The sequence below is a fragment of the Excalfactoria chinensis genome, chromosome 2, assembly GCF_039878825.1.
Source record: "Excalfactoria chinensis isolate bCotChi1 chromosome 2, bCotChi1.hap2, whole genome shotgun sequence".
Lineage (NCBI taxonomy): Eukaryota > Metazoa > Chordata > Aves > Galliformes > Phasianidae > Excalfactoria > Excalfactoria chinensis.
The window spans coordinates 60,648,704-60,672,042 of record NC_092826.1 but is presented as its reverse complement, the minus strand read 5'-3'; the positions used below and the strand labels follow the sequence as shown (position 1 = coordinate 60,672,042).

The 23,339-nt window shown below is 41.4% G+C and overlaps 2 protein-coding genes across 6 annotated transcripts; one reads left to right on the top strand and one right to left on the bottom strand.

The window, feature by feature from the left end:
• Window positions 1–83: 83 nt before the first annotated feature.
• On the bottom strand, window positions 84–13,437 carry SDHA (succinate dehydrogenase complex flavoprotein subunit A). Its single transcript, XM_072327521.1, has 15 exons — window positions 13,278–13,437; window positions 10,207–10,293; window positions 9,819–9,980; window positions 9,095–9,238; window positions 8,788–8,952; window positions 7,481–7,629; window positions 6,606–6,730; window positions 5,241–5,409; window positions 4,940–5,135; window positions 4,081–4,252; window positions 2,651–2,769; window positions 2,177–2,288; window positions 1,612–1,742; window positions 992–1,105; window positions 84–666 (listed from the first exon to the last, which is right to left on the bottom strand). Exons 1-15 carry the CDS (start codon window positions 13,341–13,343, stop codon window positions 580–582), a joined length of 1,998 nt encoding a protein of 665 aa, XP_072183622.1. The 5' UTR covers window positions 13,344–13,437; the 3' UTR covers window positions 84–579.
• CCDC127 (coiled-coil domain containing 127) lies at window positions 13,379–21,634 on the top strand. Of its 5 annotated transcripts, none has more exons than XM_072327523.1 (3): window positions 13,379–13,516; window positions 13,899–14,028; window positions 15,126–21,634. In XM_072327523.1, the coding sequence occupies exons 2-3, from the start codon at window positions 13,908–13,910 to the stop codon at window positions 15,797–15,799; spliced, it is 795 nt and encodes a 264-aa protein (XP_072183624.1). In that variant the 5' UTR covers window positions 13,379–13,516; window positions 13,899–13,907; the 3' UTR covers window positions 15,800–21,634. The 5 variants fall into 5 exon arrangements, with proteins under 5 accessions (XP_072183624.1, XP_072183623.1, XP_072183626.1 ...); XM_072327522.1 differs by having other exon boundaries at window positions 13,501–13,796; window positions 15,126–21,628; XM_072327525.1 differs by lacking the exon at window positions 13,379–13,516 and adding an exon at window positions 13,517–13,546 and having other exon boundaries at window positions 15,126–21,628.
• Window positions 21,635–23,339: the final 1,705 nt, after the last annotated feature.

The following is a 23,339-nucleotide window of genomic DNA, read 5'->3' as shown; positions in this document are numbered from 1 at the left end:
ATAGCTAATTCTACTATTAACTTCTACTTATACCCAACTAGAAGTATCTTGCTTCCTTCTGCAAAGCAGAAATATGACAGTTTATGCAAGTTTATAACATTTGGTTTATTTCTATCGTTAATTACTTCAGCGCCGTGTTATTTTCCCATTAGCTGAAGTCAGCCATTTTGCTGAACTTCAGATGATAAAATTCAGCATCTCAGTCTTGTCTAGAACTCAAAATACATTTATTGCTTTTAATATACACAAACAACTGTCTTTATTTTGCATGTCTAATTACAAACATACCAGCATACTCAAAATAAATACAAATACTTGGACGCGACTTCTGATGACTTTATTTAGACACATTTTGTGTTTTCCCTTTCAGTTGTGGAAGATGAGTGAAACAACACAAGCTGTGCTGCATTCCACTTTCATAGTTACGGAGTAAGCCAAAGAGCAGAACATAAGGTAGCAAAACCTTGAAGCGACATTTTTCCATTAACTGATAGTTAAGAGCAGTATTTTGATTTGCTTCTGCTATGCATATGTACACCAGTCTTCTCTGGGAGAGGACTGCAAGTCAAATCTAAGTTACTAGTATGAGCGAATAGCAGGTGGAACAGTTGAACAGTCTTCTTCATTCAAAGTTCGGTCAATTACAGGTCTGTATTTCAAGGTAACCTAAAATAAAAGAGAATGGGAAAAAGAGTAAAATAAAGAAATCTCACATCTAACCAAGACAGGCCAGTTAACAGGAATGACCAGGTAGCAATGGGAAACAATTACTTATGTTAAGCCACTTCCCCATTATTCATTTAATTCAATGGAAAATAAACATAGGGTAATCCTCAATAAACATTTAAGTTCTACCAACTGAATCTATTAAAACCAAAAGCCTGATCAGAAATGGTATTGAAGACTATATATTTAACAAGAATGCTATAAAAGGCTGAACAACAGGACTGCTTCCTGCTGACAGGGAGACTCTCAACCAGACTCAGCATACCTTCCCCGACTTGACATCCACATACGAAAGGGTGTGCTTCCTCCAGTGCTCTTCAAATGGCCTCTTCTGTTGGCCTTGGATTGGCTTAGAATAATCAAACTCATCTATCCGTAACTAAGGAGAAAATGTTAAAATAGACCAGAGATAGGCATCTGCAAATCACTTTCAAATCACTCTGCTGTTAGCAACCGCAACGCAATGCATCTCCTAACAGACAGCAAGCTTTATCTCAGTATTGCCCAGGCCAAAATTCAAAGCCCTTGCTAAGCTTCAGTATTAAAATCATGTTCCTTACACAGAATTATTCTGCCTTCAACCCTGTTTACATATTCACAACCTTATTATTACCGTAGTCCTGTTCCAGACCTCTCTAATCATTCCAATGTATGCATTAAACTACTCTTCTCTCAAGATCACTACCTGATGTTGCACGTATGGGTCCAGTTTCTATATAATAAGCAAAGAAGATACAAGGCAGAGCAGATGAGTCTATGAATGAAGTGCACCTTAATTCAAGACTCTGAAGACTCTATTTTGGAGAAAGTTAGTACTTAAATAATCCATTCAGGACACATTAAAAGCAAATTCAATCCTACATCCGGACTACATAAAATACATACCTTATAGTCCTCTCTGGCATGAGCGCCTCGGGACTCTTTGCGAGCCTCAGCACCATAAACTGTCTGCAGGGCACAAAGCATCAGGTTTTGCAGTTCGAGGGTCTCCACCAAATCAGTGTTCCACACAATACCTAGTAAAATTTGAAACACTGTGGAAGGTGTCCTACAAAAAAGTTTCTTAATTTACTTCTAATCTAGTGCTGATACTTAAAACCAAACCAGTTCATGCTCTACAGGATTGCAATCACAGTACTCAGTATTACTCAGTATTTCCTGGAAGGTTCTACACTGATGCCTACACCCTTAGAAGAAATCTAGAATTATTACAAAAGATGTCCAGGTGCACTGCTGAGTGCATGTGCACTTCTGAGACCAAGTTATAATACAGATTCTCACCTGCTTTATATAAAATAATTCAGTTCCCACACCTCATTCAGTTGACAGGATGAGACCAGATGGTTATTTATATTTTTTAAGTGGATGTCTAAAAGAACCTCTATGGGAGGAAAACAAACAAAGCCACCTTTCTCAGTGAGTACATGGTAATTCTTTGCTATCAAATTACCTCTGTCAAATGTCTTTAGATGTGCCAAATCACGATAAATTTGGCTAAGCTTTTCACAGCCTTCTTGTAGTATAGGGCCAGTACGAAATACAGCAGCATGGCTTTGCATTGTCTGCAAGACAGTAAAAAGAAATCAATTCCATATGTTGTATGTGCACAATATTCCATATAATTTAATTCTAGCAGAGCTTGACACAGAGCTTTTCTGACTTCAGACATATTTGCAGCCTGAAAATATTTTTCTATTCACAGAAACAGAGGAAAACTCCCTCTATTATACAGTGGGATAACAGAAAATTCACAAAGGGAAGAAACTGCTAGTGAAACAGAGATGCAGTTTTATGGGACACATGCAACCTTCTCATACTCCTTTTTATTTCTGCAAAGCAAATTCTGAACAGTGTGCTTAGCAAAGTGATCACTCCATCTCTTCTGCTTCCAGTTTTTTCCTACCTTGTACTTCACCAAGCTTACCTTCTGCATGTTAAGTCGCACTTCTGAAGTTCTTACAGTTCCATCAGCAAATCTTAATTTGTCAAGATTAGCAACTGATTCTTCACCAGCATTTGGTTTAATGGAGGGGACTGCTTCTCCTATTAAGAAAATCAGTCAGTTTAGTAGGTGAATGTTTTTGGCAGATTCATAAAGTCGTAGTGAGTGTAACTCAGATCTGCTTTCTTTATCAGAGATACAAGTTGATTGCAATTTTCCCAAACCTGTGGTATTCATAGCACTTTTAAAAAACAGAGTTCCCAGTGGAATATTTTATCTTAATTTTCCTGTTGGTATGGAAATTTTAGGTCAGGCAAAGTTCTCCTGCTGACTTCTTAAAAACTGCACTTGGTGCAAATTCTTCTGACCTACGCAATAACTTTCACTGGATGTAGCTCATTATTTTCCTCTTATACTTGCCTTGTCTCCTCATCCCCAGACCTCCCATCTTCTCTTGATCCCTAATAAGATCAGGATTCAGCCAGTAAGTTTGGCAGCTACATGAGAGTTCTGCATCTTCTCTCCAACATTAGAAACCATCTGTTGCTGGTTGACAAACAAGTTTAGTGACCAGCACATTTCATCTGTGTAGTTCTGCATTCGGACTAGTAAGAAGTCTCCCAGAATTTCAAACTCCGAGGAGCTACAGGACTAATCTAAATAAAACATTTGTGCAACCCAGAGACAACAAGCACTGCTAGATCTAAGGGGATTACATCACAGACCACTCCATATTTGCTGGGGCAAGTGGGGAAGGTAGAGGCTTGCTGTTATTTGTTTTTAATCAGTCTCACTCTGCACAGTCATAAAACTAGGCGAAAACAGTAACAACAAGTGGAATTCAGCCACTCTTGAAATGTAACCGTCTCTTAGAGTGTTTCATTGTTTTTTGGTTTTGCTTTGTTTTGTTTTTAACTTCAAGTTTAGTACATTTTAAAATAACATACAACAGTGGTCACACACACACATAGAGGAAGAGCACATTACAATTTTTACTGTTTTTTTTCCTATCACTTGCATTTGTAGTCCACCTCATACATCAACAAGGTGGCAGCAAATCCCACTTGATGAAAAAAGTATAAAAGCAAAGGACACTTATGCAGAATAAGCAGTGCAGAACATAGGGTAGTCAAGTCTTCAACATCATACTTTACTGAACTGTGCAAAAATTCAACTGTTTTTGCCAGTAGCACCAAGAGAACCAGTGTTAAGTGGATTAACTCACAAAGCAAGCCTTAATGACAAGCAGTAGTACAGTTAAGAATCTGCATACCAGTAGTATAAATTCTTACACTTTCTAGCAAACAGTAGTCTGGGCCATGCCTTCTGAATTTGAAGCAGGTAGCAACTCGTAAAGCAAGTAGCAAATCATAAACACCTCCATAAATAGTAAGACAAATGCTAACACTTACCAGGCTTGCAGTTCTCTGCAATAGTAAGGGCACAAGCACGACCAAAGACCACCAGATCCAAAAGGGAGTTTGCTCCAAGTCGATTAGCACCATGGACAGATGCACATGCTGCTTCCCCACAAGCATATAAGCCAGGTACCACCTTATCCTCACCATTCACATGTGTGATCACCTATCATTGCAGACAGCCAATTAACACTCATTTCCCAAACAGCTTAAGAATTCAAGCCTCCTCATTCTTCAAGTGCCATGTGCAAGAAAGGATGAAACACCATCTAAAGTTTTCCCCAAATCTAAATCTATTAAGACCTTAGTTTAATAACACTACGTAAATACAGAAAACACTGAAATTATGATTTCTTCAACAATAAATGACAGAACCATATACTATTTTGCAATTCTGCAGAACGTTACAGAAGCAGAGGATACAAATCTGACCTGTACACATTACCAAAGGAAAACCTGTATTTAGAAAGTAGGATGCAATGAACTAGAAAAAAATAAATAAATCAGCTGACACTATCAAGCTGGTATTTAACTAGTCTGAATTAAAGAAATCTGTGATTACAGGAGTGAAAGAGAATTAATATGCGTTAGCTTAATTGTAACAGAATCTTAGTTTGATCCCTCAACCACATCTTATCCTCAAATTGATAGTCAGAATTCTTGACAGATACGACAGCAACTTCATTTTACAAGTTTCCCAGAGCTTCATCTCCAGATAAACTGGAACACGATTTACAAAATCAAACACTAACATTAACTTAATGTTATTCAGCTCTCTCACATTTCTATTTTGATAATAATTTCCAAAAACCAGATGAAAATTCAGCCACTAAAAATGATCTGTATTACTTACCTGTCCCTTGTAGTTAGTAGGAATACCTCCCATATTATAATGCACAGTAGGCAGAACGGGAATAGGCTCTTTAGTAACATCAACCCCAGCAAATATCATAGCTGTTTCTGAAATCCCTGGGAGACGGGTTGCCAGCTGCTGGGGTGGTAAATGGTGCAACTGCAAATACACGTGATCTTTTTCAGGGCCACAACCCCTATAAAATAAAAATTCAGGTATTTAACAAATGAGCTGCTGCAGTGCATATCGCCTAGTATGATGAAGCATTCATTCTGATGCTTTATTAGAGTATTTAACTAACCTTCCTTCCCGTATCTCTATGGTCATAGAACGAGACACTACATCTCTGGAAGCCAGATCTTTAGCAACAGGTGCATATCTCTCCATAAACCTTTCACCTTGACTGTTAATTAGAATACCTCCCTCTCCACGACATCCTTCTGTTATGAGGCACCCAGCCCCATAGATACCTGCAAAGAAAGAAAACAACCATCAAATAAGGGATTTGAGAGTTTCCTAACCAAGACAAGCAGGACTGCAGGAGCAAGATAATGCTAACAAGTCACACGGCCAGACTTTTTTTCTACCTTAGTATTACCTACTAATAACTGTCACCTGTGGCCACTTAGAAACAAGTACAGTTATTCCTATCAAGCATTCTTACTGGAAAGTGAGCAAGTTCATTTGGAAGACTTGTGGTATCTAAAATATTACAACCAGAAGAGATCTGCACCTGTCAATATGTAAGGAGAATTTTACAAAGATTTTGTGGACCTTCATCGATTACTTTGTTCAAGATTTCAAAGTAAACCAAAATTGATCATCTCAAGTTCTGCTTCTCATCTTTCTTGCCTCTTCTCTGCACTAAGACAGCACAAAATGGCTTCAAACTGTGCCAAATGTAAAAGCTTCTTCAGTACCCTTCCTTTTCAGTTTTCAGCACCGGTCATCATAGAAAAATAAAAACGCTGACATCCCACACATCTGATAATTATATTAAAATCTATGGAATTACCAGTTAATAAAGATTCTCTGATTACAAAAACCTCAGTTATGTCAAGCGAACACTGACACTGACATAATATTTTAGAAGTAAACAATACAAAAAAACTCATCACTTGCCAAAAGTTAAAACCCAGCATTTATTTAGCAACAAGCAAAAAATAGATCTTTATTTCTTAGTCTGTGACCACTGCTGTCTCCAGTTTAGATACTGATACCAGGCTACAAAACCCCAGTGAAAAATATACATCTTTACTTAAACTACTCCATTTTCACAGAATATTCTTATGTGAAACTCCTCAGGCATAAGAATCTGTCCCACTATTCCTTTATCTATTATTAAACTTTTTATTTTGAGCCCAAGAAGCAGCACGCATTTCAGAGGTAAAGGAGTTTCAAATGGAAAAAGCTGCACCTTTATATTTAACACTGGTATTACATCAGCTGTGACCTCTCATATGGGAACAGTCTTACTCTCAGATTTATATTCAACAAGAGATGCAGACAAATCTGAACATCCCCCTATGGGCAACTAACGAAGAAATGAAGCACAGCAGAAAAACGCAAACTGACTTAAGCACATTTTAAAACCACACATAAAAATCTTTCATCGTTCTAGAGAAGCTACCTGTATTACTTAATAGTCTGCAATTATATTCCATACCTGTAGGGTGAAACTGTACAAACTCCAAGTCCTGGCAAGGAAGGCCAGCTCGTGTAACCATAGCAGTGCCATCACCCGTACTAGTGTGAGCAGATGTACAGCTGAAGTAAGTACGGCCATACCCCCTGCAGGACACAAACAGTTAACAAAACTACCAAAAAAAATATCCAATCGCAGTGCTCAACGATGCTGTCTGCAAAATGGCAGAACTAGAAAAGAGCAATAAGCAAAATACCTAAGGGATAATTTACCTAAGAGTTAATACCAAAATACCTAACTTCTCCTAAGTTCAACTAAAACAAAAGAAAACTGATACAGTCCTGTTTTTGTCATTAGCCGTTTTTCAGATGAGTCTGACTAAGTTGCTTGAGAAAGACCAGTCTCCATTTTAACTATTACTAGCAGTTTTAGCAAAGTGACTTACATTTATACACATATATGGCCCTGATTTGATGTGTTTAGATTTGAAAAGCTGCTTCTCTAAAATTCACTGTTACTAACAGTGAATTCTAATGCATACAGCAAAGATATTAGCTTCCAGTGTTTCTGAGCACTGCCAATACACTCCCAAGTTTCAGGATAAAACTCTCACAAGAAATATTAAACTACTTATTGTTTAAAGCCACTGTTATTTTAATAAAGCCAAATTTCAACCAGCAAGCTCATTTTTCTATGCTAGATGTTTGCAAACATATCTGTCATACTGAAACAGATAAGAAACAATAAGCAGCAGAGCACTAATCCAAATAGTGTTCCAAGCCATATACAAATTTCTGCAAACAGTGATGTAAAGATACGGAGTCAGACACGTGTATAAGACACGCAACCCTCTAAATAGCAGCACTCTTGAGATTTCAAGATAAATATTACATTACCCAGTGGCAATGACAGTGTTCTTTGCTCTAAAACGATGTATGGTGCCATCTTCTATGCAAAGAGCAATAACACCACGACACTCTCCATTTTCCATCAGCAGGTCCAAGGCAAAATATTCAACAAAGTAGCTGGTATCGTATCTTAGAGACTGGTGGAAAATAAAAAAAGAATGAAGAAGGAACTTTAACAACAACAACCCCACACACCTCAGTAACTTCAGAACTGTCCAATTGCAAACAGACTGTATCATAATGGAAAAAACAACCTTCCACAGACTCTCAGAGAAGCCAGTTTCCTCTAGAAATCTCCATAAAAATCTACTAACGAGTCTGATCTAGCTCAAATGCATAGTCACCAAACCACTAAATTCTGAGAATCCATAGCTAGTCATCAGGAAGATGCATTTTCACTGTGTTTGGCAGCACTTCAGTCAGTTGTAGTGCCTGTTGCTTGTACAAGCTCATGTTACTAGGTCTCTCAGAAAAGCAGAATGCATCTCTGGAAGCCATAAACAGCCAGAAGGAATCACCTGCTAAACAGATTCTTTCATGCCCTCAAGGATCAGAACTGCCAAGCATTTTCACATGCTAAGCACGCATAACCTGAAGGACAGAAATTAGCTAGCCACTAAGTACATAATAGTTAGTTACTAGGTACGAACTTCAGGTTTCAAGCACTTTAGTACCAGTTAAAAAGAATGAAGTCTTTTCAAAGTTAGTTGACAGAACTGACCGGACCAAATGCTGCAAGTCTAGTCATTTATTTCCATAGAGAAAACTCTAGGAAACCATGTTGCACTTTAAGCATTTATGCTTCATTTCTCCCTGCATCCTAAGTAAAAAAAAATGCTGCTTGGTATCCTTTATCAGAGTCTCCCAATGCCACTGCATCGGCTTTTTTGGAGGAAAAAAAGGGATCTAGAGGAAGGCTTAGATAAATTCTGTCTGGATCTAGTGAACAGATACAGAAGCAGAAATAACAAAGAACTACTTCAGACCACAAAACTAACACCTACTTAACATCCACTGTCTTCACAACAGACATCTGTTACAAATACAGTCTTTCAATATATTCCAATTCCTGTGTACTTCTGACAAAAAAAAATCAAGCACCACCTAGCCTATACCCTTCTACAGTGCCCCACAAATAAAGGAAATTCTCCTAGATTCTTTACTGATAAGCATGCAAGTTTTTTTGTGCACATCTAACACCAGAAAATACCATTGAAAATAATAATAATAATAATAATATACCACCAAAACTTACAAAAAACAAACAAATCAAGTTTTACTTCACAGTTCCTTACCCTGCCATACAGAGTATGCAAGAGCGAGTGTCCTGTCCTGTCTGCAACACAACAGCATCTGTGAGCCTGTCCTCCTTTTCCAAACTGAAGACTCTGTCCACCAAACGCACGCTGGTAGATTTTTCCTTCCTCTGTTCTACTGAATGGCATCCCATAGTTTTCCAGCTGTTGAATCAAATACAAGCATCAGTTGTGCATAATAAGCAGCAAGTTACTTCACTGTGTTTCTAGTGAGAAGACCATTCTGAGCACTAGTCCATTATAGCTAATGGATAGCATAGATAGCATAAATGACAGCAAAGCTCACCTCTATCACTGCAGCTGGAGCTTGCTCAGTCATGTAGTGTATGGCATCCTGGTCACCCAGCCAGTCAGATCCTTTCACTGTGTCATAGAAATGCCACCTCCAGTTGTCATCTTCCATGTTTCCCAAAGCTGCATTGATCCCCCCCTGAAAATAAAAATACATTTTCCTGGAATGAAATCTGTGAAGTACAGCTTAAGAATGTTCCCCTGGTTTCTGTTAGAATTTCGTATCATTTATGTCTCTATATACAAGTAGGTACAGATTTAAAGACATTGTGAAAAAAACGCACGCAATTTATCATTTTCCCATTGCCTCTTAATCATAGAATGGCCTGGGTTGAAAAGGACCTCAAAGATCACAGAATTTTTCAGGTTGGAAGAGACCTAGAAGATCATCTAGTCCAACCATTACCAATACTTCCCAGCTAAACCATATTCCTCAACGCATCATCCAGTTTCAACCCTCTTGCCATGGGCAGGGCTGCCAACCACCAGACCAGGCTGCTCAGAGCCACATTTATTTTGGAATAAAACAACCTCCAAAGCCACGTGGACAGCAACAACATGAACTGAATAGAAGGTACCACATAAATTTCATTGAAATTATTTTGGAGAGATATATAATATTTCCAGAGGTCACACTGATATGCGATGCTCCTGTGCATATCCACATCACCTTTCTTACAGCAAGTATTTCTAAGCATATGTTCTGCCTCATTTCTCACCTGTGCTGCAACAGTATGAGACCTGGTGGGAAACAGCTTAGTAACACAAGCTGTATTAAACCCAGCCTCAGACAAACCAAACGCAGCCCGCAGGCCTGCTCCTCCTGCACCCACAACAACTGCATCAAACTCATGGTCCACAACTGGATATTGTGTGGAAATCTGGAAAAAAAAAATAATGTGTTTGTTATCATGAATATTTCAAGCTAAGCCAAAGTTATTCATGCACACGCAGTGTATTTTAGCAACTCAATCTCACTATGTACTTAAGCACAACACTCCATCAACACAAGCACTGGATGCGACAAAGAGTGGTTTTCTTCTGTGTCTCTGATACATCAGGTGTTAACTAATCTGTTACTCGAGACAGAGAAAAGGATGAACATACCGAATCAGAAACTTTGGTAGAAGCACTTTTCTTTCCATCGACTGTAAAGTGGAAGTTGCGTGCAAGAGTCTGGCATGCCACTGGCCACTGTAGAAAGAAATCAAGATAACTATTATGAAACCAATATTTCAATGAGGAAGAATTTCAGCATACTCAACTATTCTGTGATACAATAACCATATACTTAACACTGATTCAAGAACCATAGAATCAGCATTGAATAGTTTGGTTGGAAGGGACCTCAAAGCTCACACACGTCCAAGCCCTTTATATGAGCAGGGTTGCCACCCACAAGATCAGGCTGTGCACTGCAACAATGTATTACAGAGATACACGCAAAGAAGTTTGGGCTCTCCTACACTCAGTTATGAAAGCATTCGAAGTTTTGACCAGCTGAAAGACCAACCTGCAAGTAACAGGATGTATCAGATCCCTAGCACTAACCAGTCCCTCAGACCTGTGGCTGCACTGATAAAAGCATGTTTGCAGACAATATGCTGTATTATTCCAATTTTCTCTTATGTAAGCAAAGATGAAGAGAGCTTTATGACAACCACAGGGATTACTGTAAGATACAGTCTTAGGTCAAACAATGCTGAGAATCTGAATTATTTCAGGTGCTTAAAAAGTAATGAATTTTAACAAAAAAATGGGTGGTGGGGGAAGGCTGCTCCTGATTACCATTGCTTCAAAAGCCAGGTCTGTTCTTGCTGCTTTCATTCTCTACGATCAGTGATTGATTTGGAACAATTTACTCAAATCTGAATGAAGCACAGGGGCACTTATTCCTTTCTGTAACATTATTCCCTCTTCCTTACAACATTCAAAACCAAAAATCAAAATAAAAACAACCAATAAATCTAACATTTCCATCTACCTTTGCTTATAAGTTAAAAGAATCAGAGTTTTTAGTGTCCACAGTATAAATCATCAACATCAGAGTTTCACATCAGAGAACACATGAGAGATCAGTAACACAATATCAGCACTTCTCCATTAGTGGTATCATTCTGGTGCATTTTTAGACGGACTTTGCTTTTCCCAGGAACTATTACAGCCACGACCTAATCACCCTGCAGTTGCAAACCCTAACAAGCAAGTCCTCCTTCCCCATCACCTCCCAATGATCACTTCTCCTAAGTGAAGTACATTACCCTTTAATTGACCTGGCTTTATCATCTCTTACTGTTTCTTCAAATGATCTTGCATAACAGCGAATCTGATGTGTCATCAAACTTGCTGACACACTTCTGTTTTGTTGTTGGGTCATTGTTTTTTCTTTTTTTTTTATATATATAGCCAAGGGAATTAGGTTCTTACCTAATTAAATAAGATTAGTATTAACAGCTATTACTAAATAACTCTATTAGCACTTCTTAGTGAAGCGAATCCTCCTCTTCCACCTTGCTCTCTTACCACATTCTGGGACAATTCCATATCCGCCTTACTTTCCATATTAAGTCATCTTCATTATTGCTGCACATACAGAAACAGATTAAGTAACTGACCAGCAACCAAATGAAACTGAAGTACCAGAAGTTATTTATCTGCAGAACAGCTCACCAACCAATGACACACCACATTAAAAATGGATGCCCTCACCATACAAAAAGTGCTTCAAAAGCCTAAGATCAACCAAAGTAAGATGAGCAGAAGTAATTGCCGTGACAGGCAGCACGTTTTAAATGTGGTAGCCACTCATTCCCTAGCATATCCTATTGCTATTGCTTGTCTCCAAAATGTTGCTCTGACAACAGCACAGCTCCTAGTAATAGGAGGTGTTTATTTCTTCTAGGTGAAGAATACTCCAAGAGTAGTAAGGCACTGGAATGGGTTGCCCAGGGAAGTGGCTGAATCACCATCCCCAGAGGCGTCCAAGAAACAGATAAATGTGATATTAAGGAATGTGTTTAAAAAAAATAAAATCAGAGGTCCAATCAGAGCTATTTCACTGTCATTCAGAATATAAACACAGTCTTTAAACCTCTTTCTCCTATTAGGAGTCTCTCTTCTGCATGTTTTATTATCATTAAGGTTAGAAAACACCACTCAGCTCATCTAGTCTGGCTGCCAACCCACCCCCCACCATGCCCTCTAACCATGTCCCTCAGTGCCACACTCGCACGTTTCCTGAACATCTCCAAGGGCAGTGACTCCAACACCTCCCTGGGCAGCCCGTGCCACTGCCTCACCACTCTGAGAAGAAACGTCTCCTAAAACTCAACCTGAACCTCTCCCGGTGCAATCTGAGCTCATTACCTCTCATTTGATTGTTGCTACCTAAGAGAAGAAGCTGACTGCCACCTTACAAGATGGGCTCAACCCACAGGCGTGCTGCAAGTTATCTTTCCCTGTGCCTCTTCTATCACCAAAAGCTCCCCATGAACAAGAACAAAGAGAAAGCTCCCACTTCTCAAGTTAAAAAAAAAGCTGTTGGACTGCATGATCTCTGCAGGTCCGTTCCAACCGTTCTATTCTCAGCCTTCACTAACGACCCTCTAAAGATCAGCCATAGTAAAGCTGTCAGACGTTCGAGGTACACTCCTCGCACAGCCAGGCTCCAGTAACATGGACGCCGTCCAGCTTTCCACGAAGACCTCGTAGGAGCGAGCAGCACGTTTTCTACCCAGAGGCCTGGCCAGAAGGCTCGAGATCCGCAAGTTGCTGCAGGGAACAGATCTTTGCCGCGTGCCCTTCAACCGCTGCCGCACCCTCAGGCTCTCAGCCAGGAAAAGCAACGGGGCGACGCTGTGCTCCGGCACCCCGAGCAGCCCCCAAGCGCCCGTGGCCTCGCTCCAAACTAAAGGACAGCAGACAGAGGCCCCAGCCCGGGTTCCCCCACCAAGGTCACCGTGGGGACGCGGGACAGGGGATGCCCCGAGCGCGGCGGGACGGGGCAGGGCGCGCTGTTCCGGCAGCGACAGTACACGCAGCGCCCGGTCCCCGCCCGGGGGGGCCATCTCGGCACCAGCCCCGAGGCTTCCTGCTCAGCTGGGCCGCTTGCGGGAAGAGGAGAAAAGGAGAGGGAGGTCGGACTCATACGAGCCCTGCAGGGTGAGGACACGACTCACCGCCCGCGCCGCCGGCCGCAGCCAACACTTAGCCAGGCTGCGCGACGCCGCCACCACCGCCGCCATTTCGCACAGGGCCGAAGGAACCCACAGCGCGCATGCGCACGGTCGCCGCTACCGACGCCGTTACTCGGAAGGCCCAACCGGCGGGCGGCCTTACCGCCAGGCCCTCCCCTCACACAAACATCCCCCCTGTTTCTCCACGCTAATGGACCGGCCCAGCAGGGGCGGGACGGACAGTAAGTGACAACAGCGGCGGCCCCGGGCCGGTACGTGGTGACCCTCTGAGGCTCTGGGTTTGCGGTCGCTTGCCTGCTTGTGCCGCGGAGCACAGGCCGGCCGGCAGCCCGGAGGCCTCAGGGGTGCTGGCGGTACGCGTTGTTCCAGCAGCCAGCCGGAGTGGGGTCAGCGGTGGCCGGTGAGGCCTGAGGGGCCGGCAGGGCCGTTCCCCGTGTGCGACGGTGTGCATGAGCGCTTCTTTCCTCTTGGCCTTGTTTGGTGTGACTCAGGGTGTGGGGCGTAAGTAGTTGGCCGCGAATCATCGCTGGCGGTGGCTGTGGGAGCGGCCTGCATCCCTGGGCGTAGCGCTAACCTGGTGTTTGGTCTCTCCTTTTCACCCAGGGTGTCTTCATGAATAATTTAAATGACCCTCCCAACTGGAACATCCTACCCCATCACAGAGAGCCCAGGGATGAAGGCAGCAGGTGGAATTATGCCTTGCTGGTCCCCATGCTGGGCTTGGCTGCCTTCCGTAAGTAGCACGTATCCCCCCCTGCTGGGGTGTTACTGTGTTTGGGCGTCTGACCGCAGTGAAATCTCTGAACAGGAACAAACCTCAGCAACAAAACAGTGCTCGAGCTGGGGGGCTTCCACTCTGTTTGCTGTCCCCAAAGCCTGCCAGTGTTTGGGAACGTCACAGTAACACTGCTTATAGTATTGGAGCAGTGGATGTTTTTTGATACATGGAGATGAATCTCTTTTAATAAACTTCAGAAAGATCTCTCATAACTAACATGTTAGAGAACCCCAAGGCAACAACTCCAGGGAAATAGTGATGTGTATCTGCTTACTGGACCTGAAAATTTCACAGTGCAGTTTATGCATTAAAAACGTCCATTCTGTTTACCAATAATTACTTTTTCCTTCTCAAGTAAGTGTGTGTACTAGGGGGGAAAGGGGAAATAAATAAATAACCACTAATGGATATCTGCAAACAAAATGTGATCCTTGAAAGAGACCTCGTGCAAAATGTGGACTTGCAGAAATGCATTCTGTGAGATGTGTGAACAGAAGTGAATATCATGAAACTATATACTATATATATATATATATATATGTATGGGGGACCTCAAAGGTCAATTAGTTCTAAATCTTCTCTTTTTAGTTTATACCCAATCCCTCTTGTTCTATCAATATCTACCCACGTAAAAACTTGATTTCCCTCATGCTTGTAAACTCCCTTTACATACTGGAGGGCCACTAACGCTTTTCTCCTGAGCCTTCACCAGGCTGAACAAGCCCAGCTCCCTCAGCCTGTTTTCATAGTAGAGGTGCTCCAGCCCTCTGATCATCTATGTGGCTTCCTCTGGACCTGCTCCAGTAGCTTCATGTTTTTCTTGAGCTGGGAGCCCCCAGTCTGGGAGCAGTATTCCAGATGGGCCCTCAAAAGGGGCAAAGCAGAGAGGAGTAATCACTTATATCACCCTGCTGGCCAGTCCTCAGTGTTGCCAAGTGGAGCGGGAGGGGGGAAAAAGGAATGTTTTCACCATTGAATAACTTGTTTAGGGGCAAAGTTAATTATCCATATCCACCAATGCTGATCACTGTAGTCTCATTTATGTATTTTAGGCTGGATCTGGACCAGAGAATGTCAAAAAGAAATAGAAAGAGAAAAAAAAGAATATTATAAAAAGCAGTCATCTTTACAAAAAGACTTGGAAGCCAAGTACCGGGATATAATCACAGAAAACCGTCGTGCAGTTGCACACTTGGAGCTTGAGCTTGAAAAGGAACGCAACAGGACCCTGAGTTACCGTCAAGCCCTCGTGTCCCAGAGTCGCAAACTGGTGGAAGAGAGAAGGATCCTAGAACAGGAGCAGGAGAAGTTAGAGAAAGAAAAAGAAGTTCTTTTGCGCTCGGGAGCAGCAGGTACCTTGTACCAAAGCTGTCTGGCAAAGGAAGAGGAGTGGCAGAAGAGAGCCAACGCTTTACTAAAAGAATTTGAAGACGGGCTTAAAGAAAGACAGGAAATCTACTGCAGTTTTGTAGTACCTAAAAGTCAGAGACTAGAAATAGAGAAAAATCTGCTTGTTAAAGCAGCAACTGATCCGGTTGCTATGGCTTTACATATGGAAAGTGGCTTAAAAGATATTTTCAAGCATGATAACTATTGTGGCAATCTGATGAACAAAAACAGAAGTCAAAATGGAAGACTTATGTGGCTGTATTTGAGATACTGGGAACTAGCTATTGAATTACAGAAGTTCAAGAGGGTGGAAAATGTAATGTTAGGAAAACGATAAGGGAAGTAATGGTAACTTATGCAATCTACCATGAAGAATAGGGACAACCACAGCTATAGTCTGAAGCTGTTAAATTCTCTTTCTGCGTTTCAGTTTCTGCTCTTTGTTGCATTTGTATCTGCATGGGATGTGCAGTGTTGTTTAACAACAGATGCTCCAGTGAGCTATGCATGCTCTAAAACAGTGTGTTTACATATCTCTGTATTACACTGCAATTTGCAGTACAAGCTTCAGTAGGTATCAGAAGCAGCAAAACAGTTTGATATAGAGTAATTTACCCAGTTGAAGGTCATAGTCCATCAACAAAAAAGTGCAATTTTTCTTCCTTAAGTGGATGGTCACATCATGCTCCTTATTCCTGATGTTCTGCACGGTGTCTCAACACTTGTCTTTCTCTTTTCAGCAGAGCTTTGGAAGAAACCATGATTGAGTAGGTGCCTGTCACATAATGTGTGTGCATATATACATACATTTCTAAAAATATATATGTATGTTTGTGTGCATATATATAAGAAAGGAATAGTATGATTATGTTTCATATTAACCAGTCTTGCATTGTCTTCCAGATTTAAAATACAAATAGGACTTTATGAATAAAACATCCAAAAGATGGTAATTAAAATAACATGCAAAGAAACAGACTGATTAAAGTCACATTGGAGCTGGGGAGACATGCTTGAACATTTGAACACTAAATAGTGTGTAGATTTGCAGTTATATTCTCACCATACATTATTCATGTTAAGAATACTTTTTTCTTTTCCTCAAAGTTTTAGTTGTAACCCAACAGTGTGTCTCCATTATAGACATTACTCTATTGCTGTCTCTGCAACTCGGTGCACTTGGTATATTTTTTGCTTCCAGGAACCCATGGTAGTCATTGCACCTGGCTGTACTGCTTGTACAAGCTGTTTGTTCCCATCTAGGTGCCTAAATGCAGCCTGGGTACTGGTAGCCACCCTTGCCCTTCCTGTCTCAGTGCTCCCAGACCTGAAGTGCACTGCTGAGCAGCTCTTAAATTTTGAGCTTACAGGGTACCCTTTCATGTCCATGTGGCTGTGAAAGGCTACAGATGTACAAGCTTCGTAAAGATTTAAAAAGAAGGCATTTTACTTTTATTACCACGATAAGGAGATCCAGATTAAATAATAAAACATGACATTTCCATGCTTGAAATACCTTAAAACTTGTTCTTTAGCCAGTGGAGAAAACAGGAACCAAAAGTGCCATGTCTGTAGGAGTGTACCTCCTTTTTTTCCTTCTCCTTCTTTTTAATCCAGCCTTAGGGCCCAAAAAGGAAGTGATTACCTTTTTGTTTATAATGTCGATCTTCTCTGTTGCTTGTCTTCAATTCTTGGTTCTTTATTTAGCATTTCTTTATTAACTGCCAAACGTTTTCTCTAGGCAATTAGCTGTCGCATTGCCCCAAAACAATCCAACTCAGTAGATCCCCATCCAAGTTTAACAGAGACCTCCAATGGATCAATGGATGCAGAGTTTTCTCTTACTGCTGCCTCTCGGTTTCATTTTAGTCAGAAATGAAAGGCAGAAGATAAATCTTTTGAAGTAATGTATACAACCTAATTCAGTTTCTCAGCAAAAATAACATGGAACAGAATTCTTAAACACGTTTGTTTCCCAAATGCTCTATTTTCCATCTGTCTTTTTGCTCACCTTTGCGGTGTTACTCATTTTGTTGTATTAATTTATTAGCTTCTTATGGGTTGTTCTTTTTTTTTATTTTAAAATGAAGTTTAAGTGATTAATCCTGGGGAAAAAAAAAGACACAATCAGTAGAAAGGGCAGAGGTTGTCTGGATGCCAACCTTAGGCAGGTTGCACCATGAGAGAATGTGAGTTATTACTCTTGTGTGGCAAGCCCAGGAAAGCTATTGTAGCTGACCATGTGCACTTGTCCTAAGTGCCCAGTAGAACAGATCTGATAAGACAGCTTAGCTTGTGTGTGATTCCCTCAGGATGTGTAAAGTGTGACCACACAGTTGTTGTGTTTCGTATGTACATCCAAGCAGTTAGAGCATCACAGCTAACAAACAGTAGACAGTGAATCAATGCCAATACATTGAAGACTTGTGTCTTGTCTTCATACATCTCCACTAGTTTTTAATATTTAAAGTTGAAGTGCTGTGCTTTCTCAGTTTCTTTTTCATAGCTCATGTCCTTGACATCAACAATTTTAAAGAAAATGAAATCAAGTAAAATACTTATTTCAGTATAAATGAATGAGTTGAAACTTCACGTTTGATCTTACATGGTTGAATGCAATGTGATGTTGGATATTCACTCTCACTTCTTTAGAAATTATCAACTATTTGTATAACTAAGTGTGGAACTGTTGTTCATGGGCACTTTGTGAATCAGTGTATCAGGAGTGTATTAAGATCAAGGAGTTTATTTCTCCTTAACTGGTTTAGAAGCATCGGTCCTGTTAGTCTCTACCCAAACTCATGTTTCTTAGTTTGTTGTGTACTTCTGAAACATTCCCCTGTTGTAAACCATTATGTTGAAAGATCTATTGTGAGCTATTGCCCAGTAACTATTGTTTTGGATTAGCTATTTGTTTGAAAATGCCTGTATTTATAAGTAGAATGAACAATTTATTTTCAAATATTCAATGGTGTTGTTTTTTATTTTTATGTTATGAAAATACCACTCGTGTTAAACAAGCAAACAAGAATAACAAATGATAGAAATCCTTATGTCTTCTTTCACTGTTTTGTTACTTGGGTAAGGTAGGTGGGACGATCAAGGAATTGAGCAAACCATGCATCATTCTAAATTGTCAATAGAAACTGTTCCAGCCTATGAAAGACATAGGACTGTCTTTTGTTCATAGTTGTGTTTACTAGTTAAGATGTGATTCCTGTGTAGTTTAAGATAAACAGCATAACATTGTGCAGACACTGTAGTATGACATAGGCCCACAAGCCAATTGGTTTGTAAGAATTCACCAGAACAACAGTCTTCTTGTCAGCAGCCTGAGCAGTCACTCCCCTGTTTTTGTAAACTCTGACGCTATGTGGGCAGGTCTTTCTGCTCCAGGTGCCATTGGAGCGTGATAATAAGGAAGATGAGAAGTAATGCATTTTTTGTTGACCAAGACAGAATGAATTTTTCTACACCAAACCAGGTTTTGTGGTAGACCTCTACGTAAAGATGGCATGCAGGGCTGTAGTTCAGCAATGTCCCAGGATCTCATTGCATACTACAGCACCGGCACCATAAAAGTTTCCCGGATTGGGCTGCCTGTGTAAATCATTACGTACTACACCCTACCTCTGTTGTGTTCCCAACAGCTCGAAATGGAGTTTGAGTGAGCTACCTGTTGTTTCTCCTCTGCGGTAATACAAAAAGAACTCTTTTCCATCCAGAAAAGTTTACAAATGCGTGAGAAGAGAGTTAGTCTCCAAGACGTATTGAATTTCTCCAAAACCTTAAGGTATCCTTGTGTGAACTCCTGTGGTACTGATGATGGCAATGTGTGAGCGCACACAGGAATTCAGGCCTGCCAGCTGAGGAGCCGTGCATTTTGTCTGCTTACCAGATAGAGTTTGAGAACAACAGAGCATAAAACTTACACCAAGTTAAAGTTCTACGGAATATTTCTTGGTGTGGCAAACTCTATAACCACCTGCTGTTGAATATTACCCCTAAAACTAAGCGACTGAAACATTTTGACTGTGTATCTTGTGTTCTGATGGGATTGTTAGGGTCCCTTATGCTGGGAATTTTTAGTATCCTGAACCTGGGGCTCAGTGCTCCTTCTATGTATATCTGGTCAAGGATTTTGCTCACTGTTAGCTCACAAAAGTATTCCTTATTTTCTCTGAATATTTTTACAGAAGGTCCTGACTTTCCCAGGGACAGACTATCAGAGAAAGCGTCCTGTTTAACTTCCAAATGTTCTTCATCACTTATATCTTTCCCATCTCACTCTTCCATGTAAGAATCCTATGCTCTAGGCATCCTGTTGTACAGTTACCTCTCTCCTTATATTTCTGTCTTTTCCTGTTTGAGGCTCACCACACAACCTCTGCTTTGCACAATCCTCCACTTCATTACCCTCAATATCTGAGTCAGGTTTTATTTTGCCTCAGGTAATGGCAGCAGAAAAGGGAAGGAGGAGCAGGTGCTAAGCCACCATCCCTTGGCTTTCATTTCGGATGCTTGCCACCACAGGAATATCTAGATGTGGAGAGATGCACTTAATAGATGACGTTTCTCCACCTTGAAGGTTTCTCTGATGGAGTGATGTCATCTTGACAAGTGGCTGGAAATCAGAGCACCCAAATGTGCCAGAACACTGGTCAGCCTGGGAACGGGGAAGCAGGCAACATGATAATTCTGCAGTTTCTGCCACAACAACACACCTGGTGGTGTTGATTGATGCTCAGCTGAACATGAGCCAACAGTGTGCCCAGGTGGCCAAGAAGGCCAACGGCATCCTGTTCTGTATAAGAAATAGCGTGGCCAGCAGGAGCAAAGAGGTGATCATCCCTCTGTACTCAGCTCTGGTGAGGCCGCATCTTGAGTATTGTGTTCAGTTTGGGGCTCCTCACTGCAAGAAAGACATTGAGGCCCTGGATCATGTCCAGAGAAAGGCAACAAAACTTGTGAGGGGTCTGGAGCAGAAATCTTACAAGGAGCAGCTGAGGGAGCTGGGATCATTTTGTTTGGAGAAGGGGAGGCTCAGGGGAGACCTCATTGCACTCTACAACTTCCTGAAGGAAGGTTGTGATGAGCAGGGACTTGGCCTCTTCTCGCATGCAACAAACAGGACCCAAGGAAATGGCCGCAAGTTGTACCAGAAGAGGTTTAGATTAGACATAAGAAGGAACTTTTTTTCTCAGAGAGTGGTCAGGCACTGGAATGGCTGCCCAGGGAGGTGGTGGAGTTGCCGTCCCTGGCAGTGTTTAAGAGGCGTCTGGATGAGGAGTTAGTAGATACAGTTTAGTGGTTTGCTGTAGCTATGGTAATGGGAAGACAGTTGGACTGGATGATCTTGCAGGTCTTTTCCAACCTTGTGATTCTATGATTCTACGAAAAGCAGAGATATGTGGTCATCATATCAGCAGTCTATGATTCTTCACCTCTTCACAGGCATGCGCAGACCCATATATTCTTTCCATGAGACATGTAGATGCATGTGACCAGCAGTTAAATGACCAAAACTATACAAAAAGTAATGTGTATATGTTGCTTTGGGAAGTACAAGCTGACTGAAAAGACTTTAATTAATACTGGTGGATATTACCATAGAATCATGAAATGATTTCAGGTTGGAGATTAGGAATTATTTCTTCTGAGGAAAGGTGGTCAGGCCCTGGAACAGGCTGCCCAGCAAGGTGGTGGAGCGTGTTTAAGGAAGCACATGGAGGTGTTTAAGGAAAGGGTAGATGTAGCACTTACGGACATGGTTAATGGGTAATATTGCTGGTAGGTGCGTGGTTGAGCAAGATGGTCTTAGAGGTCTTTTCCAACCTTAACAATTCCATGATTTTATGATTCATACCAGTATTTACTACAGTTATAAGAAAGGTCAGAAAATGAAATGCATTCTGGTAGTACCAGATATGGTAAAGCAAAGTTAGAGAGCAAACTTGGTGTTTATGATTAATTGCCTTTATCTGCAATGCTCTGTAATCATCACTCTCAAAATATTTGAAGAGTTACAGACTTATCCTATGTGATATCAAGGACAATAGAATCACAAAGAAATGAACATTCTGTATTTCATTCTTGAAACTATGAATGCAAACCTCTTATATTGGTCTCTGTTTCTCTCAGTGGCTTTGAAGTAAAGAAATGTTTGATTTTTAAAGAGCACGCTTGCTTTCTTTTCTTGATTATCCTTGTCCTCCATTCATTGCGCTCATCCTGAAGGTGTCCTGGCCAGCTTCAGCAGTTTCTTCATTTGATGGATTCAATTCATTCACAGGAGTGATGAGAATGGCCTCTCAGTGGGGATGGTTTTCTGCAGGGTTAGTGAGTTGTACTGTCCCAGGAGTGCCAACACCAAGTGAGACCTGAGCAAGGGCAGAAGCAGGAGAATCTGGTGGGTGGTCGACCTGGGAGGGGTATCAGGATGTACCTGTACCTCAGGAGGAAGGAGGCCAACTAACACCATCTAGGGCTATGCCTACTGAAAATAACCTGCCTTCACCAGAGACACTGACCCTTGCCAGGCTAACCAAAGAAGCTGCCAGGAACCCCTCACATCATGCCTGGACCTGTCCACACATAAGGAAGCAGGCCACCTCTTCCTTACTGTTTTACTTGTCTATATCTCTGGTATCCTTCTGCTACTGCTTTCCTCTCATACTTTTTCCTGAGGTCTTCATTGTCCTGCAAGGTGGAATACATATTCAGGCTAGATATCAGGCAAAGTCTGTGGCAGGCAGAGGGCTGTGGCATGGCACAGGCTCCCCAGCGCAGTTGTCATAGCTGCAAGCAGCTGGAGTTCAAGAAGTATATGGATAACACTGTCAGCAATACGTTCTGATTTTTGGGTAGTGCTGTGTGAAGCCAGGAGTTGGACTCATGATCCTTGTGGATCCCTTCCAACTTGGGCTATTCTGTGATTCTATGATCTAAGAAAAGTCCTGCATAACTGTAAGAAGTTAACTGCAGAGCACAGAAAAAGGCCCTGTTGAATAAGCAAATGACTGTGTGTCTCTGGCTCTGTGCAGCAGTGCACAGCCTTGTGCTGCAGTTAGTGTGAGTTAAATGGAGAAAGCTTGTCCTGCAACATGTTGGGGAACAAACCATCACTGCAAGAGCATCCAATGCACGGTACGTTGTTTGCTCCAATCCACAGGGTGGCAATGTAGGCAGCCCCTTGGCCAGCCGCAGCTGGTGGCAGTGCTGCTGCAAGTCCTGCATAGAGGCACGGTGCTGCCGTGACACATCATTAGCTGTGCACTTATATTGATAAAGAAAGTCGAGCTAGATGCTATACCAGCATATTTGCTTCTGCAAATGTTTAACAAACAGTGGTCACTGGAGCCTGGCATTGATTTTCCTGTACAAGGGAAGCACAGTAAAGATGGTCATTTTGGATATCTGTGAAGCAGTTGCCAATTCACCACAACTGTGTGCATTAGCTGAACTAAGTAGGAGATATAAAGTGAATGAAGAAAGAAGTAAACATCTGATGATGGTGGTAAACTGTGATAAAAGCAGAAATGATGGTCTAGGGAAACGTTACTGGTGCATTTCCTCAAGCTGAGAAACTGAGCTTTTGTCATTCTTCTACTGATGACCAAAGACAAGAGTATTAGCATGTTAGTGAAATGCTCACGACACAAGCTCAGAAGTATCAAAAGTACTGGAAAAAGTAGAGTATCATTCCGGAAGGACTCAGTGTCCTGGAGTTGCATGAACTGGGCTAAATTCAAAATATATTTGGGTAACGTAGAAAAAGGTATTCTGCCGCAGGTTAGGAACCACATAAGGAGAAGATAAGCTTTGATCTACTGGTAATCAAGAGACAGCTAATCTGCAAAAATGACGAGGTCATGAAA

Bases quoted from the DNA above. Each gene is read 5' to 3' on its own strand.
- CCDC127 (XM_072327523.1), top strand. From the start codon at position 13,908: ATGAATAATTTAAATGACCCTCCCAACTGGAACATCCTACCCCATCAC. The intron at 14,029-15,125 runs GTAAGTAGCACG...TATGTATTTTAG, and splicing joins GCTGGGCTTGGCTGCCTTCC to GCTGGATCTGGACCAGAGAA.
- SDHA (XM_072327521.1), bottom strand. From the start codon at position 13,343: ATGGCGGCGGTGGTGGCGGCGTCGCGCAGCCTGGCTAAGTGTTGGCTG. The intron at 10,294-13,277 runs GTGAGTCGTGTC...TTCTTTCTACAG, and splicing joins TGCGGCCGGCGGCGCGGGCG to TGGCCAGTGGCATGCCAGAC. The intron at 9,981-10,206 runs GTATGTTCATCC...TTTTTTTTCCAG, and splicing joins CTACCAAAGTTTCTGATTCG to ATTTCCACACAATATCCAGT.